Below are 16226 nucleotides of genomic sequence, written 5' to 3'. Positions count from 1 at the left end.
GGGGCGCTCTTGAGCGGCCGCCTTGGCCGGGGGTTGTTAGTGCCGCGCCGGGCGCCGCCGGGACCGGGAGCGGGGACCAGGGACCAGGCCGGGGCCGAGGTGAGGGACCGGGACCGGGGTGAGGGGCCYTTTGGGGGGATCCCCTCTGGGGGCTCCGGCGCGTTGCGGCCGTGTCCGGGGCGGGAGGCGCAGCCCGGAGGCCGYGCAGGCCGGGAGCGGCCCGGGCCCGGGCCCGCCGCCGTGGCGAGAACCTGGCTGGGCAGGAAGGCGGGTGGCAGGGAGCGCTGTGGGGCTTCCCAGCCGCTCCCGAGCCCTCCTGTCCGCCCTCCCTGCGCAGTGCAGCGCTTGCATAACCGACACTCGGGTAAAGCTGGTTACGGGAAAACGGGAGCCTGCCTTTACTGCCTGGGCCCTGCTTCAGAGCTTGAGACCTSGGTGTCCTCGAGCCCGGCTTAAAATTGGGTCTTTTATGCTGTTCTCTAGAAAGAGTATCGATATTTCTCCGGTCCCAAACCAGATAARAACTTTTGTTGTTGTTGTTCTTGTTTGTTTTTCTTTGTTTTTCAGGAGATACTGCTTCTTAATCAGTTTTCTTTCCTCCAAACTTGCAGGTGATTTAGACACCCCCAGAAAAACGGTGCCTGTGATGTTTGATGTTTGAACGATGGCAGCGAACGACAGCGTGAACATCTTGAGCTCTGCTTACCTGGCAGTGGAGTACATAGACTCTTTCTTGCCTGATAACCCACTGCAGCAGCCGTTTAAAAATGCCTGGAACTACATGCTGGACAACTACACCAAGTTCCAGATCGCCACCTGGGGATCGCTCCTAGTCCATGAAGCTTCGTACTTCCTGCTCTGCGTGCCTGGATTTGTCTTCCAGTTTATACCGTACATGCAAAAGTACAAAATTCAACAGGTAAGATAAAGCCTTGAACCATGCACTGCCTCAGTTTCCTTTTACCATGCCAGGCCCAGATAACTCTGGTGTGTTAACTTTTGGTATAGCTGAACACACGTGCCTCTCTTATCACCATAGACCTCTTGGAAGTGATAAAATTGCAGCATGTGGGAAGAGGGGAATGGATGTGAATTTGAGGGAGAAAAGGCCCTTTTCCTGACCAGGAGAATTCTATCCTCTGTGAAATGATTTAGAGAGAAAGCAGGGTGTTTGCTGGTCTCTGTACCAGCAAAGTAAAACGTTCTCTAGGTAATTGTAGCCTGGAGAAAGTAAGATTTGAGCGGGGATCTTACCACCATGTATAAATAAATACCTGAGGGGAGGATGTAAAGAGAATAGGACCAAACTCTTCTYGRTGGTGGCCAGTGGGTAACGGGCAGTGAGTATAAGTTGAAGCACAGGCAGTTCCATCTCAATTAGAGGAGGAACTTCTTTGCTGTGAGGGTGACAGAGCCCTGGAACAGGCTGCCCAGGGAGGCTGTGGAGTCTCCTTCTCTGGAGATCTCCCAAACCCGCCTGGATGCCGCCCTGTGCTCTAGGTGTCCCTACTGGAGCAGGGGGTTGGAGTAGATGGTCTCCAGAGGTCCCTTCCAACCTCAACCAGCCTGTRAAGTTTATGGGTAGATGAGGAAGATATCTCRAAGGTGCAGTAGAGTTGTTTGCAGTAGAGCTGGGAGTTAGTATTGCAAAATAATTATTTCACCTGGTGAAATTACATGGTATTGAGAGTTAATAGCAAGGGTCACTTAAAGTTTATTTGTGAACGCCCTGTTGAAGTGATGTCAAAGTGTTTTAATCATGGAAGAGGTTTCAGATGGGCTGCCCGCTGGGTTTTAAACAGAGGTAAGTGGCAAATGTGCATCCCAAATAGCCAGGTTGTTTTCCCTTTGTTTCCTTATCCTTGCTTATAATATGAATTTGAGATGAAACAATGCTGCTTTCTTATGTTGCTATGGTAACTGGTAATAGGTGTCCCTGAAAAAAATAAAGCTAAATTAGGTTAATGTTAAGCTGTCAAGTCTGAAATGCTGCTGTTAATTGCAAATAGTGAAACAACAAGATTTGTTTGAGGTGACTGGTAAAGAATAACTTTATCGAGAAATCCCTGCTTCAAGGTTTGTGAAAAGCTGTCTTAAAAAATGAGAGGTTCTGGAATTTGTGATAGAACCTGAATTTCATCTCATCTTGCAGCTTCTGCTGCCTGAGTTGGTTGGTGCTGTGGGAGGAGCTGCTGCTTATTTTCCAAGATAAAAGGACTTGAGAAAAACAGCACAGAAGAAAAGTTCTCAAGCAAGGAAAGGGAACCATAGCCTGAGATATGTCAGTCTGTTCTGTGGCCTGGATGCCTTTGCAGGCCTTATGTGAATGAAAAACTAAATTCTAAATGACTTCTTCCTAAGTAACTTCTGAAAGAAATTTAGGTAGATATTTCAGAAGCAGCTTAAGAGGCTGATTTTTCACTTGGGTAGTTTTAAACATATTTAGGATAATACCACAGGATCAAGCAGAGTCTCTGAGWATTTCAAAGTAGATATAATCTGCTTTCCTCTCAAATATGTGCTTTTCCCCACCTCTTAAAAACTACCTTAAAAAGTTTAAGGATTTACGTATAAATTATAGCTTGAGCAGGAAAGGAGGTGTTCACAATATTATTTGTGAAACACTTTGAAACTTATTAGTGATAAAACTTTTCCAATAGATGTTTTGTTGGGCTGTTTCATCAGGTGTTGAGAGACTTTATCAAGCACCAGAATTTTCTWCAGCAGAGTAGCAGTGTGCGAAAGTTGCTGAAGTCTCTAAAATGCATCTTAAAGTACCCAGAAAGATGTGGGGTTTGGGGATGGGTGGATTTTACTKTGTTTTTTGTTTTTTKGGGGGGTTTTGTTTTGTTTCTTAAGCATTTGAAATTGATGCTGTAAAATCACATAACAGAATTGTCTGTTTCTTTCTAGGATAAACCAGAAACATGGGAAAAGCAGTGGAAATGTTTCAAAACACTCCTCTTCAATCACTTTTTCATTCAGCTGCCTCTGATTTGTGGTACCTATTACTTCACAGAATATTTTAACATTCCTTATGAGTGGGAAGAAATGCCTAGATGGTAGGTAGATATTTCTTCTTCTTCTGAACTGTATGCCGCTKGAGGGAAAATGTTTAACAAATAATATCATTAACTCTAATGTACTGTAACTAGACATTGATGATTTGTAAACTCTATTAATTTTGTGTTGGTTGATATCTGACTGCTACAAGAGCCAATTAGAGCTTGCTAGAATGGGGTTTTTTATTAATATTTTTAATAAGATGATCCYAGATTCTTAAAGAAGAGGGGATATTAGAAGGCAGTTGCTGGAAGCAAAGCAGAATTCATAATGGCTTGGATTAGATACTGTTTCTTTTCTCCACCCTGTTGCTTTCCTTCTTCGCAACAGCGCGTATTCCCCAAGGGAGAGACTGCACCACCTGCTTCTCTCTAAATGAAGATACTTTTACACAAAACCAAATCTACCTAGAAGTGCCTTATGTTTTTCCTTTTTTTTTTCTTTCTTTTTTTTTTTTTTTTCCTGAAGTTGTTCTTTACAACAGCAGGTGGTCTTTCTCATAACATATTTTCTGTGTAGTTCAGGTACAATTCTTTGTATATCTAGGTTTTACACTGACTCAAGACGTTCATTACCTATACTGTGTGTAGTACTAAATGTATGGATGGTAACCTGTTAGCCACATGCTAGCTTGCTTCAGCACATGGACTGATGAGCTGATAGGTGTAAAGGCTAATGTACTTRATAATTAATACTTTAGTATGTTAATAGGTAGTGCCAATGCACTGTTATTGAGCCAGTAGCAGTATGTAACATTTCCCAGATATATTGCATCCTTATTAGCGTATAAACTGTTTTCTCTTCCAAGATAAGCCAATGTTTTCTGTAACTAACAGTTCTCCCCCTGTTCTTTTGTTTTTGAAGGTACGTTCTGCTGGCCCAGTGTTTCGGATGCGCCGTCATCGAGGATGCCTGGCACTATTTCCTGCATAGGTTGTTGCATCACAAGAGGATATACAAGTATATCCACAAGGTTCACCATGAGTTTGTAGTATGTATTCCTTCATTCTTTCATGTTGTTAATGCATGCATTCAGCTTATTTGAAGGGAGTATTTGGGTGATATGTGCGCTCCTGGAGGTGGCCCTGTTCTGGAAAGCCGGCCTCAGCAGCGCCTGTGTCCGAGAGGTGGGATAAGCACCCTCTGACAGCAGGTTTCTGGATCACAGCAGTCGGGTGCTGCTCTGTTTCTGCCCTACCTTGGCTTAGCTCGTAACTAATCTGTGTCCCAAGTGGGCTGCAGGCTGCGGCCTGTGGGGCAGGCTGCAGGTAGCAGCGAGCAGGGTATTGACCTGTGTCCTTGCGCAGGCTGCAGTGGCTGCTTTCCTGCAGACCTCTGCAGCCCCTCCGGCAGGARTGGGAACAGCTTCTGGGCGGGTTCCTTGTGAGAACGGGTAGCAGTTCACATGGGAGTTACCTGAAAACTAGCAGCTACTTTACTAAAAACCTTTCCTAATAATAAAATGTTTAAACTTTCCTTAAGCCAAAGTGTACTTTTTTATTTTTAGATTAACTTAYATTCTTCTGTATTGGCCTTAAAGTTTAATTTTTATTTTTCTYCAAATGTTCTGCTTTTTAAAGCTTCCGATGGAGTGCTTTTTGAAACCACATGTAGGAATATCTTTTTAATGTATATATCTAAAGGAAAGAAGATGCTTTATTTCAGTCTCACAATAATATTTTGAACTGCAAGGACTTACAGAGTGTTAAAGATGAAGAGTGCTTTTTGAGGGTTCTTGAGTCCTTTGTTTTATATCTTAAAATTTGTAATTATTGCTCTGAGAATATTTGAACTTCCTTCCATTTTTTTTTCTCCTTCCAAACCTAGAAGCATAGCAAAACAGACAGGAGCCTACCCAACACTTTGATGTTCTTGAAATAACTCTTAGACTCTGAGATGATGGTAAACTGAAATCCCTCTCTGAAGTGRYGTTTTGCAGTTCTTGCTAATTGGGRCTTCCAGGCCCTCCTGACCTTGGGGTGCTGATTCTGTCCTTCCAATGAGGAGCTGAACAGTTGTGTTCACTGAGCTCAGGGAGACCGTTTCCTCTGTCCACAAGGAAGGAATTTCTGTGTGTCCTCTGCAGTGTGGAGGCAGGACAGGAGGAAGGCCTCACAAAACGGTGGATCTGATCTGAGGTGTAGAAAGAAATAGTGACCGTTTTCAAACTTTTCCTGTTTTGTTTTTCTGTAGTCTCCTTTTGGAATGCAAGCCGAGTATGCCCATCCGCTGGAAACGCTTATCCTTGGAGCTGGCTTTTTTATTGGGATTGTTGTTTTCTGTAACCATGTGGTTCTTCTGTGGGCATGGGTGATATGTCGCTTGATGGAAACCATTGATGTGCACAGGTAAACTGCTTAAAAATAACGAGCATTTTATTTTATTCCCAAGTCTGTTTTAAAATTAATTGGTTCTTCTAGCTCTGGAGCTTTCTGCCTCTTTCATGTTGAGGTGCTTTTATGCATGTTGTAAAGAAGTTGTCCTCTTCTCAGCTTTCTCTGCAGTACCTCTAACATATGGCACAGGCTGAACAGTAAATACTGTCTTCTGTTTTGAAGTGATCTTACTAGCAAATCTTGCTGATGGGAAGAGTGTAGAGTCTTGCAGAGGGCCCTGAAGGCTACATATATCATTGTGATGGTTGTTTTGCTGCTTTGTGTTTGATCTCCAGTATATGAGTCATCTTATGCATGCTAGGATATGCGACAACTGACTGCTTAAAAAAGTCAGAATTGGCTGGAGAGGCTACGTGTCCTTGTGGCCAGAGTGTAACTTCTTTCAGATTGGGTTCCAGTATGACAGCACAAATACCAGAGGACTTAGCTAGTAGTAAAGAAGTATATGCTGTAGTGTATCTTTAAGCAATGGATGAAAAGTATGAATCTGCTTGGGCACTTATAATTCAAGTTTTCTGGCCCTGTGAGGTGTTTATAACAAATTACCTTGCACTGTCACCACTAGGTGGTGGTGGCAGGATGCTTTTCAGGACTACTAAGCAACAGAGTTGAAAACCCTTTAAAGCAATGGKTCTGGGTTTCATATTACTGTAATATTATGTTTTCAATTATAAATTTTAAGCATTTACACCTTAAAAGTAATATGGAAACAGTTAGGAATAGAAATTGGCACAGCATGACTTTTCCTCTCAGTCCCTGAATTAATCATCTGCTTTCCTAAAGGGAGGCTCTAACAGGCTCTCGAGTTGTAGTTGAGGTGCAGTCTGGGGAGCAGCAGAGATAAGGTGAGCCAGCTGGATCTGCAAAACCAGCTGCAAGTCACTCTCTGTTGTCCTGGAGGTGCCCTGTTCTAACAAGGCTTTGGGGAGGGGGTGGCTTATTAAACTGAAGAGATTAGACTGTGCCGAGGCCAGAGTGGGGCAGTTTACAGGAGCCTTTGGGTAGGTAAGGGAGAGGTTCTGTTTTTCCTTTATTCTTGCAGAAGCATTGACCYTCTGTTGTATCTCTTTTTGTGAAACTGCACACTGTAACTCTTCCCTCAAACCAGTGTAAGGCAATTCTGGACCTTACAATGTAGAAGGATGTTTCTGTTCAGTTACACTYCCTCTACAGATACCCGTTTTGGGGAAAACAAGCAAACAAAGTTACCATTTCCTTTTTTCTTCCCGTGTAGTGGCTATGATGTTCCTCTGAACCCCCTTCACCTGGTGCCTTTCTACGCGGGGGCTCGCTTCCACGATTTCCATCACATGAACTTCATCGGCAACTACGCTTCAACCTTCACGTGGTGGGACAGGCTCTTCGGTACAGACTCTCAATTCATTGCCTACAAAGAAAAAGAGAAGAAGCAGCAGCTCCTAAAGAAAAAGAAGGCTAACTGAGCTTCCAGTGCAAACCTACTGATGCTAATACTGGCATTCTACTTTGCTTTCCTTTAAAGCAAAATGATGGTCGGGTATTAAGCATAAATCGTGTTCCTTGGCTACTAAGTGGTAGGGAAAAACTGCTAATTACACTGCAGTATCTTCCTAATGGGAATGCTTTCTATTTTATACGTAAGTGCTGCATATGTATGTTAACTAAAGACTTAAAGATGATGAAGAAAATTTTAGGTCACTTGGGTCCACTTGTGTGTGGAAATTTTATTCAATGTTATCTTTATTATTGCCCACTTTGGATCTAGGTTGCAGTTCTAAATGTACACCAAAATTGGATGTAATTTTTTAAAAAATACTACTTAAATTTGTAATATGAAAACAGCAGAACATATGAGCTGCTGTCAGCACTATGTTATTTACATAATGGATAAAATTTGCTTAAAACCAAAACATCTGTTAATAAGGAGCTTGGGCAGGCCGTTTGCGCACTGAATAATGCGAACTGTTAATAGCAGAAGAGCTGGCTGAATGTTAGTTAGCAGAGACATTCCTGATCTTGATTTATTACATTATTTTAGATTACAGATAGAAAGGATAGAAATTTTTATTTGAAGAAACCATTTTTGCTGCTCTCTGAAGTTGCTCTGTCAGTGTAATTAGCATTTACATTACATTCCTTTCTGTGTGTTGTAATATGCTGAACTGACTTGTTGCTATATTTGCACTTGTGACTGATGGAATAAATGTGGTTTTGGTTTGAGGTGTATTAGACCTTTCATATGTTTTTAATACAAAGTGACAAAAATGGTAGAATATGATGTATAACTGTTAATGAAGAAGGATTATTTTTAAGTGGCTTTCTAAAAAGTTTACAGATTAAATGGTTTTATAGAGACAGTAAAAAATAGAAGCTTTGAGAACATCTTGTGAATTATTTGATTTTGTGTTTTGAAGGACTTAACTGCTACACTGGGTAGCTSTAGCTCTTGAGCCAAGCACACTTTCAAGTTAGGCTAAAGCTTTTACAGGTCAAGGACCTTTAGGTGTTAAGATTCTGGTTTGTACTACTGAGAAACAGAATTGTGATGTTGTCGAATCTACTTGCTAAATAGTTGTCTGTGCTGCACAAAAGTAACAGTGAAAGAACTTAGATAAAGATCTTCCATCTTGCATTTTAATTTGTCTGCTGCTCCTTGGACTTCAAATACCGCTTTACGTGTCTTAAAATCCTTGAGAGATGTTTGCAGCTTTTCCTTCGCCGAGACCACGCAAATCCTGATGCTGCTTCCCGTGCAGTCTGGTGTGATCCTCCAAAAAGCGAATCGATGCTCCCATGAAATTGTGGATTAAATACAGGTAGCTGCTGTGTTTGTTAGAGCCCAAGCGGACCGATTGGAGATGTGGTAGAGGGTCAAGGCTCCTCTTCTGCGGGTGTTTGCTGGTGCCTTCTACCTTTAATCCCTACCCTTGCTGAGTACAGTCAAGTGAGATTTGCTTTCTTGCCCTCCCTCTTGCCGTTCCATCAAAAAGAAATTGAAAGCACTTGGCTACGMCATCCCTGTGTTGCTCGGTGCTCTCTCGGACGGGTAGGTAGCATTTCCTGAGCACAGATGTGCCCCCAGCCCGAGCCTGCCAGCCCTCTGGTACTCCCTGAAGCACAGGCCGTGCCTGCGCCAGCACCCCCAGACACRCTGGGGAGAGGGCTGAAGTGGGGGAGAAGCCTCAAAAGCTGCAGGGACAGCCGCTTTCATTGCCAGAGCGGAGGGGAGCTAGGATGAAAACCCTCCGGCCTGCCCCTATTGGCAAGGCAGAGAAGAGACAGTGGTTTTAATGATAACTGGGGGGCAGAGGGTGCTTGTTTGGGGGTTGTTTTAGGCTTTTGGTTTGTTTGGTTTTGCTCAATTATCATCTGCTCTCTTTCCCTTCAGGCTTGTCTTCTGGTCAGCTTCTTCCTAGGGTGGAAAAGTAGGTAACAGAAGTGGTAACAATTTGCATTGTAAGATACAGCAAGTTTGTCACACAGCTATAGCTTAGAATCATGGCTATTTTTCTTGAAGTGGAAGGTGCTATCTTTACATCAAAGGTGACTRTTTAAGTACCCATTAATGATTTAACTGCTCAATTGCATATTGTTTTTTTTTCCTAGTATCCAAATTACAGTAGCTTTTCACATTACTCAAACAGTTCCATCTGCAAGAAAATCATCTATTTGCTGTGCTACTTGTGCAGATTCTTTTTATTTAAAAAAAAAAAAAAGAAAAAGAAAACCTCTACCTGTCAGGACCCAATCTGTTCATTCACATTTTGAAATTCTGTTAGTTAAGGATTCCCTAATGTTAAATTCAGATGGGCTGCCGCAGTGACCATCTCCTTGTCAATGCAGTGCCCCATAGCAGCAGGCTGCAAGGCAGGTTTTAGATGCTCATTTCTCTGCACAAAGCCTTTGCATCYGGCCCCTTGCCACGTGAGGAGCTGTAATGCTGGGGAATGGTTAGTGCTTCGTTGACTGCGCTCCCTCCTCAATAGCTGAATAATGCTATTTAAAATACCAACTCTGTTTAAAAGTGTATTAGTTCTTATGAATCTACAATAGGTATGATTTATGTGATAAGGGTGGATTTAGAAAGTACAGTTTATTTTTAACAGCAAGCCAAGTATTCATGCCTGGAGATGTTGCCTTATTCTTCACACTGCTTGTCTGTGAGAAGAATCACTGAAGATCCCTCTGATGTGTCCAGAGGGTGCCTATGAGTTAGAGGAAATGACCTAAAGTAGGTAAATRTGAGTATGAGAGAACTCTAACTGCTAGTGAATCTGCAACTGAATTATCTGGGTTCCCTTCAACAATATCATGTAATGGTACATATAGTGATGCACAGAGCAAGGAGAGGTTATGGAAAAAATGATACATTAAAGATGTGGCACAGATAATAAGGTTCTAAAAAGGCTTCAAACTTCCCATTAAATTCAGTAGTTGTTCCATGTCTGATGCCAAATTCCCTGTCATGGAATGGCTAGGGACAGCTAGGGGTAGCCTAAGGATGGCCGTGCCGCACCGGAGCCGGGAGCTCCGGAGTCAGGCCGGAGGCAGGAGGGAAAGCAGCAAGTACAGAGCAAGCCTCTTCCAGAATGTTTTTCCAGTGAGAGATTTCCAGAGATGGAGCCAGTATCTTTGTATTCATGTCTTCAAAAATGTTTTCTTTCATAAATTAATAGCGGGTTTTGTTTTTATCTCATTCCCACAATATCCTGCAGGAAGGAGTATGTCATCTTAATGGACCCACCAAGGTATTTTTGTTGTGTTTTTTCCTCTCTCTCCTGCAGGTTGCATTCGCAGCCTCCTGGCCAGCTCACGCACCTCCTGCTGTCGCTATCCTGTTTCTCCACCACCATAAACTTTTAAGCTGTTGTAAAACTCCATGTGTGACAGATAAGAATTTAAACCTGGTGGGTTTCTGCATTTTCAGTTGATGAATATACCTGTTGAGAGATGGACTGCATTTTGAGCTCAAAAATTGTTTTCTTGTTTTTCTTGCTTTCTTACTCGCAATGACYTTGCTCAGTGGGATGCCTGGATACCTGCGGATGCTGGAAAAAATGGAGAGAACTCAATAGACTGGAGAAGAGTTTAGGGAGTAAGGCCCTCTAAGGCAGGGTAGGAAAAGGAATGGAGCTGTTTCAGTGGACAGGAGGACAGACTGCAGCTGTGGGAAAAGATGAGATTATTGCATCTAGGTGTCTATAAGCACAGATCGTAATTTATGAAAAAATGGCTTCTGATATTCACAGTGAATTATTCTTTTTTCTAGCATGTATTTTGAGAGAGATTGTTATGAAATATAATTAATGGAAATATGGCATATATAGCTTGTATTTATGAGAAGAAATAAGAAGAGAAGAATTAAGAGTTCTTTTTTTCTGGCTTGTATGCTTCTGGTTGTAATGTATGATGTTTTAAGATGGCATTTTGATCCTTCTGGTTAAGGCTTTTATTTTCCTGTGCTCTGGATGGTGGGGAGGATTATTATTTATTTAGTATTTTGTTGGAAGAGTTGCAAAAATCGACTATTCCTTTTCAGAGTTGTTAGATGTACTCACGTTGTACCGCAGAGTCACCCATCCGACGCAGGACTCGGAAGACAGTGACTCACTGCTGCCCGGTGGGGCTGTTGGGGACTTGTGATTAATGCTTCATAGCGCTGAGGCACCCGCTGCCCGAGCCTGGAGAGTTGCTTTTCCTGCAGCTTTCGTGTCMATGGTTTAAGCAGCCTCTTTGGCCAGATTTCTCACACCACCTGGACCCTCTTTGCCTTGTCGCTACCATCCTTGCTTTATTTGCCTAACTCACAGCCTGGAAGCACAGGGAGCTTCCCGTGCTTCAGACGTTCATCCCACACGTGGCTCTGTCCGTTTGATGCTCGATTGTTGCTCGGGGCTGCACAGGGACCATCCCAGACTTGCATGTACCCGTGAGTCCCACGAAGGTATTTCCAAAAGACCAGGGTCTCATCAGCTGCTGGAGAGCCAAGTCAAAGCACTAAAGCCTTAATATGATGGTTTAGGGTTGTAATACTAGGTTCTATTCTTCAAGAGGCTTTTAGAACTATAAATGAAGTAGAAACACATTGTTTCATGTTTTTTAGGTAGGGAGGGAGATTTTCTTCTTCTTTTTTTCTTAAATGGCTTGAATTCATTGTTTTATTCCTTGAAGAAGGAGTAAGATTTTTTGAGAAACCCCGAGCGGGATAATCCTAACCTAAAGTCGAGTTATTTATGCAGTCATCCACCTAAATACAGCTCTATTATGTTAAACCACAAATGACTTCTGTACGTTTAAGTAATATAAAGGGGCAGACTAAACCCTCCGGGCACAAAAATTTAACGCTTGGACAGCTGGAATTCTGATTTAGCTCTTGTTTTGGAATTCAAGGCTTCTAGTTATTACTCATGCGATATAATCATTATAATTTGTGCTCTCTGGGGAACAGATATAAAAGCAAAGGTGCCTGTGAGCCCATGTTGTGAAAGCGAGGCTCGTGAGATTTACATTCTGCTTGAGTTTCTGATAAAGCCTGTGCTGCTTAGATATCCCTCGAGGGCACAAAGGATTTATTTGAGGCTTATGTGGAATTTAACCAAGTTTGTTAGTACTGTTCTCCAAGTGGGGCTGTGTCCACGAAGAAAAGAAACACAATAATCAAATGACTTTTCAATCATATTTTTCATATCAGAAGATTTCATGCCCTCTGCTGCCGCAAGAGGTTTCCTCTGCTTCTCTATTGCCTTTTGTGGCCTGTGTCTGATTTTCAGCAGCATCTTTCAGGTGAGCAGAGGAGAACTGTGTGTAGCAGCTCCCAGTTGTGTTCAGCAGCCCCACACTGATGGCACCAACCCATCCYTCCAAGCCTATAAACATTCAAAGACAAAATTGCCCTTCTTGCCCCAGCATTGGGCTGGAAAATATGTTTTCAGCTGTTCACCTACTGAAATTCCTAGATCCTCTTAGAAAAATTATTTGCTGGGCATAAAGCTCTTTCCCTTGTTAAGAGTGCGTTTTATACTTGCTCTTAGGTTTAATTTGCCATTTCCTGTGCTGCAAAATGGACTCGATTTGGCAACTAACTTAGATCCCAGAGCTGCTGCATCCTTATTATTCACCATTCTGCCAATCTTTGCGTCATCCGCAGGTTTTATCAGGCTTGATTCATATTTATCTCTGTAATAACCGCATAAGCTGGCCTCAGGCTTTGAAATATCAATCCCCGTGGAAGACCAGGAAAAACAAAGCTCCCGTTTGACAATGAGTCACCGCTTTTAAAAATCCTGTCAGCCGGTTTCCAATGCTCTGGAAATRGTATTGCAAGGCACTGCCCCCGTGCAGAGGTGTTTTGCAGTACGTCCAAGGTATCTCTCAAGAAGAGATGGTCACCACCAAAGGTGGTGTTTCAAGGCCAGTGTCCCTGCAGGAGGAGGGATCGCTGCTGTAATCCAACGTGAGGTGCAGTAATAAACGGCAGCGATGCGCGTTTGGGATCCCAGCCTGCACACTGGGATTGCCAGGCACCTTCTGGGTGAATCTTAGGCACCTTTCTATAAAAGGCTTCTCTACAGGTTTGTTACGCGTGTCACTATGTTCTGCTCCCTGCACTCTGCACAGTGAGCTGCTGGGCTTGAACTTCAGTGACATGGGCAAGKCCGACGTCGGCTGGGGGAGATCGAGAGGAAAAGGTCGGCTGGAACAAGTAGATTGAAGGGAGTTTTCTTCCCTTCCCTGTGTCTTGTTTGCGTTTGGATTTTTTTTTTYCCCAAATTCACTCATTTGTTTGTATTTTCTTTATCCTGCCTTATTTAAGCCTGCTCTCGAGGTGCTGGGTGAGGCCGTGACTTTCCATGTCTCAATAGTTTTTCCAGCTGTGTCTCCAACAGAAGTGCAAGACATGGTGGTGCCAGGCCCTGAGGAGGCGGGTGGCGCCRGCCTCTCTGCTGAACGGGATGCAGCCTCGGGAGGGCAGAGCAGAAGACCTCTAAAATCGGAGGCTGAGTCCAGCATCAGCAGTAAAATAGCCTTGTAAAAACATAATATATCTTCAGTTATCCCCACCTACTTGTCCAATAATCTAACAAAAAAGAAGAAAATGTTTTCTTTTTTAAATGGATTTTAATTATCATATCCTTTCCATAATTTCCTGACTAGTTGATGTCAATGTTTTTATTATCTGACCTGGTCTTTTAGAACATGTATAATCTATAGCTATGCTTTCTGAATGGTTGGTAACGCTCTATCTAGTCTTTCAAAAATTTATCATCCTTATTTGACAGGATGTCAAATAATAACACTATTAATTGTTATTAATCATGTAAGTCTCTATTCTTAGACAGTCTCATCATAGAGTGTTTTTAACATTTAACAGAGCATTTCTATTGCTCTTGCTGAACTTTAAATTAATCATATASAGTTCTCATTTACGGTCTTGTAAGTAAAATTATCTGTGCATGGGGAACCATTAAAAAAGATATTTATGCATGCTGGTGATTTGTGAGCCAGAACTACATGAAAATCTTTATCACGTTCACCAAAGAGAGTGAAAATGGATCTGAAATCTGCTGGTAGGCGATTTGTCTGGGCAGGAGGGAACACCTGAGCTCTATTACCATTTAAAATAGCATTAGCAGCTTGGAGTATCCAGGAGCCTGGTTATGGCCTGGGAGTGAGGTGAGGGTGTTTCTCAGATATTYAGGCAAGTGCAAAACCATTTTCCATAATAGGTAGAAATGTGACCTTCATTTCTGATGAGTGTGCTCATCGCTGAGCTATGAGGAGCAGAAGGGAATGGATATAAAGGAAGTCAACARTTTATTCCACCTACTCAGGTCTGTGAATGCTCCAGAGCTCTCTGTGACTCTTTGCCTCTAAATTGCTTGTTAAAAGAGGTTATTGGTGTGTGAACTCAAAATGAAAGACTTATTTGMTAATGTATAAATGGCCTTTTCTACACAAGATGTATGTATGCATCTATTCTGAAACACATTCACTTTTTTTCTTTTTCTCCAGGTTTTTAGTAAGAAAATTTATGAAAAKTAATTTATTTTTGGTTTTAATGGTCCTGTATTTGGGAGAAAAATTGAGCAGAAGCCAATAACAGTTGCTGCCAAGGTGAAGTCCTTTACAACTAGTTGGAAAGCTCTCCCAGACGGCTGCACTGTGACTCCAAAATCACAAGGCCGGCAGGTTTGTTCACTTTGTACATGAGAAATAAGGTCATTCCTGGGAATTAAACTGCAGCAAGGAAGATTCTGGACCTGGCTGGCTTTGTAAGACRGTCAAGCCTGGGCGAGCTGACCTTGGGGCACTTCTGTGGGGGCAAAAAGCAGAGCAGATAGCCCAAGACCAGCAGTGAGGAGATGGAAAGATGCCATGGGCTGGTGTCTGTGCACACTTGGACGTGTGGTGGGTGGCTGGTGACACAGAGCTCTGCTCTGGCAGCGGGAGCAGGAGGTGCTTTTACTTCCTTTGAGGTGGTGTATCCAGCTGGTTTGGGAGGCTTGAATCCTGGGTGCACATGCCTGTTGTGGCCCTTGGGATGAACCACACACTGTGTTGCATGTATGATTTTTCAGGGCTGTTTYGGGGTGGTTTTCAAGGTGTCGTCAAATGGCAGCAATACTGGGGGTGTTCTCCTAGGAGATGTTATCTTCATTATCTTCTCGTTTTTAATGAAACCACCTCTGATTTAGGAAAATAGCCATTAGGTTGCAAGGAACTGATGGGTTATGCTGTGATTTGGCGATGGAGGGGATGTCTCTCGAGCGAGTGTTTAAGGTTGTCTGTTAAAAGGTGAGGTGAGTGGGCACGTGTTGTAGGGAATGGGGCTCCCTTTGCAGCAGGACGGGAGAATCTGCAAACTCTTAAGCAAGGCTTTGTGTCCTTTAAAGAAACGTGTATGCCAGTCTCTCTCYAGCGTGTCTGTTTTTGCTTAGATCAGCCACCTTTCATGAGCTCTCTGCCATAGCCTAAACTCTTAGGCAAATGTGTYGGAAAACTGGATGATTCCAGAAGTTCTTCTGTGTCTGTGGTGCAGAACGGCCTCTGCTTTATTAACAGGTGAGTGGGCTTTATTTTTATTTATTAATATTTATTTATATATATGTATATGTATACACCAGAGGGCCTTTGAAGGCAGGGGCATGTCTCCCTGCACACCTACCCTTCTTCCCTCTCCTTCTTCCTCTACCCGAGTCACGCTCTGCCCTTCACCTTGAGCTACTTGCACTGTGGAGCTGCGGATGATTTGGTCCCTGCAGCTGCTTTGGTTGCACGTGGCTTTGAACGAGTCTGCTGCAGGGCTGGTAGCACAGGGCAGGGCCCTATGGGGATTAGAATTAAAATAGTAATAATAGTAATAATAGCAATAATAGTAATAATAGCAATAATAATGGCAATAACAATAACAGTATTATTATAAACATAAATATTAATATAATATCTTAAAACATCATAAAATTAAAACTGATAAATAAAAATAATGAATATAAAAATAAAATAATGAATATAAAAATAAAATAATGTATACAAAATATAAAAAATAAAAAATATAAAAATACATTAAAAAGATATAAAAATATAAAACTATTTTTTAAATAAATACATTTTAAAATAATACTAATGATTAACGATAACAAGGATAATAAGCCACGATCAGGATCCAGGAAGGTGGGAGCAGGGCTGCCGCTGGAGCCCGCCGGTGACGGGGATGCCGAGCAGCGGCGGGGGCAGCTCCCATCCTGCCCCCCCCGCTCCCCCACGCGTGGCCGTGGGCTCGCGGAGCCC

At 42.7% G+C, this 16226-nt stretch overlaps 1 protein-coding gene across 1 annotated transcript; it reads left to right on the top strand.

Moving 5' to 3' along the window:
* Nucleotides 1–66: 66 nt before the first annotated feature.
* On the top strand, nucleotides 67–7974 carry MSMO1 (methylsterol monooxygenase 1). The gene is made up of 6 exons (XM_026041655.1): nucleotides 67–99; nucleotides 612–919; nucleotides 2914–3062; nucleotides 3928–4054; nucleotides 5257–5411; nucleotides 6694–7974. The coding sequence occupies exons 2-6, from the start codon at nucleotides 665–667 to the stop codon at nucleotides 6899–6901; spliced, it is 894 nt and encodes a 297-aa protein (XP_025897440.1). The 5' UTR covers nucleotides 67–99; nucleotides 612–664; the 3' UTR covers nucleotides 6902–7974.
* The last annotated feature ends 8252 nt before the right edge of the window (nucleotides 7975–16226 follow it).

The sequence above is a fragment of the Nothoprocta perdicaria genome, unplaced genomic scaffold, assembly GCF_003342845.1.
Source record: "Nothoprocta perdicaria isolate Ctin4 unplaced genomic scaffold, notPer1 scaffold_29, whole genome shotgun sequence".
In the NCBI taxonomy this organism is placed as follows: Eukaryota; Metazoa; Chordata; class Aves; order Tinamiformes; family Tinamidae; genus Nothoprocta; species Nothoprocta perdicaria.
The sequence above is the reverse complement of the archived record's forward strand: the minus strand, read 5'-3'. Positions and strand labels throughout refer to the sequence as shown.

Excerpts from the sequence above, each read along its gene's own strand:
- MSMO1 (XM_026041655.1), top strand. The coding sequence starts at position 665 with ATGGCAGCGAACGACAGCGTGAACATCTTGAGCTCTGCTTACCTGGCA. Across the intron at positions 920-2,913 it reads AAAAGTACAAAATTCAACAG|GATAAACCAGAAACATGGGA; the intron begins GTAAGATAAAGC and ends GTTTCTTTCTAG. Across the intron at positions 4,055-5,256 it reads AGGTTCACCATGAGTTTGTA|TCTCCTTTTGGAATGCAAGC; the intron begins GTATGTATTCCT and ends GTTTTTCTGTAG.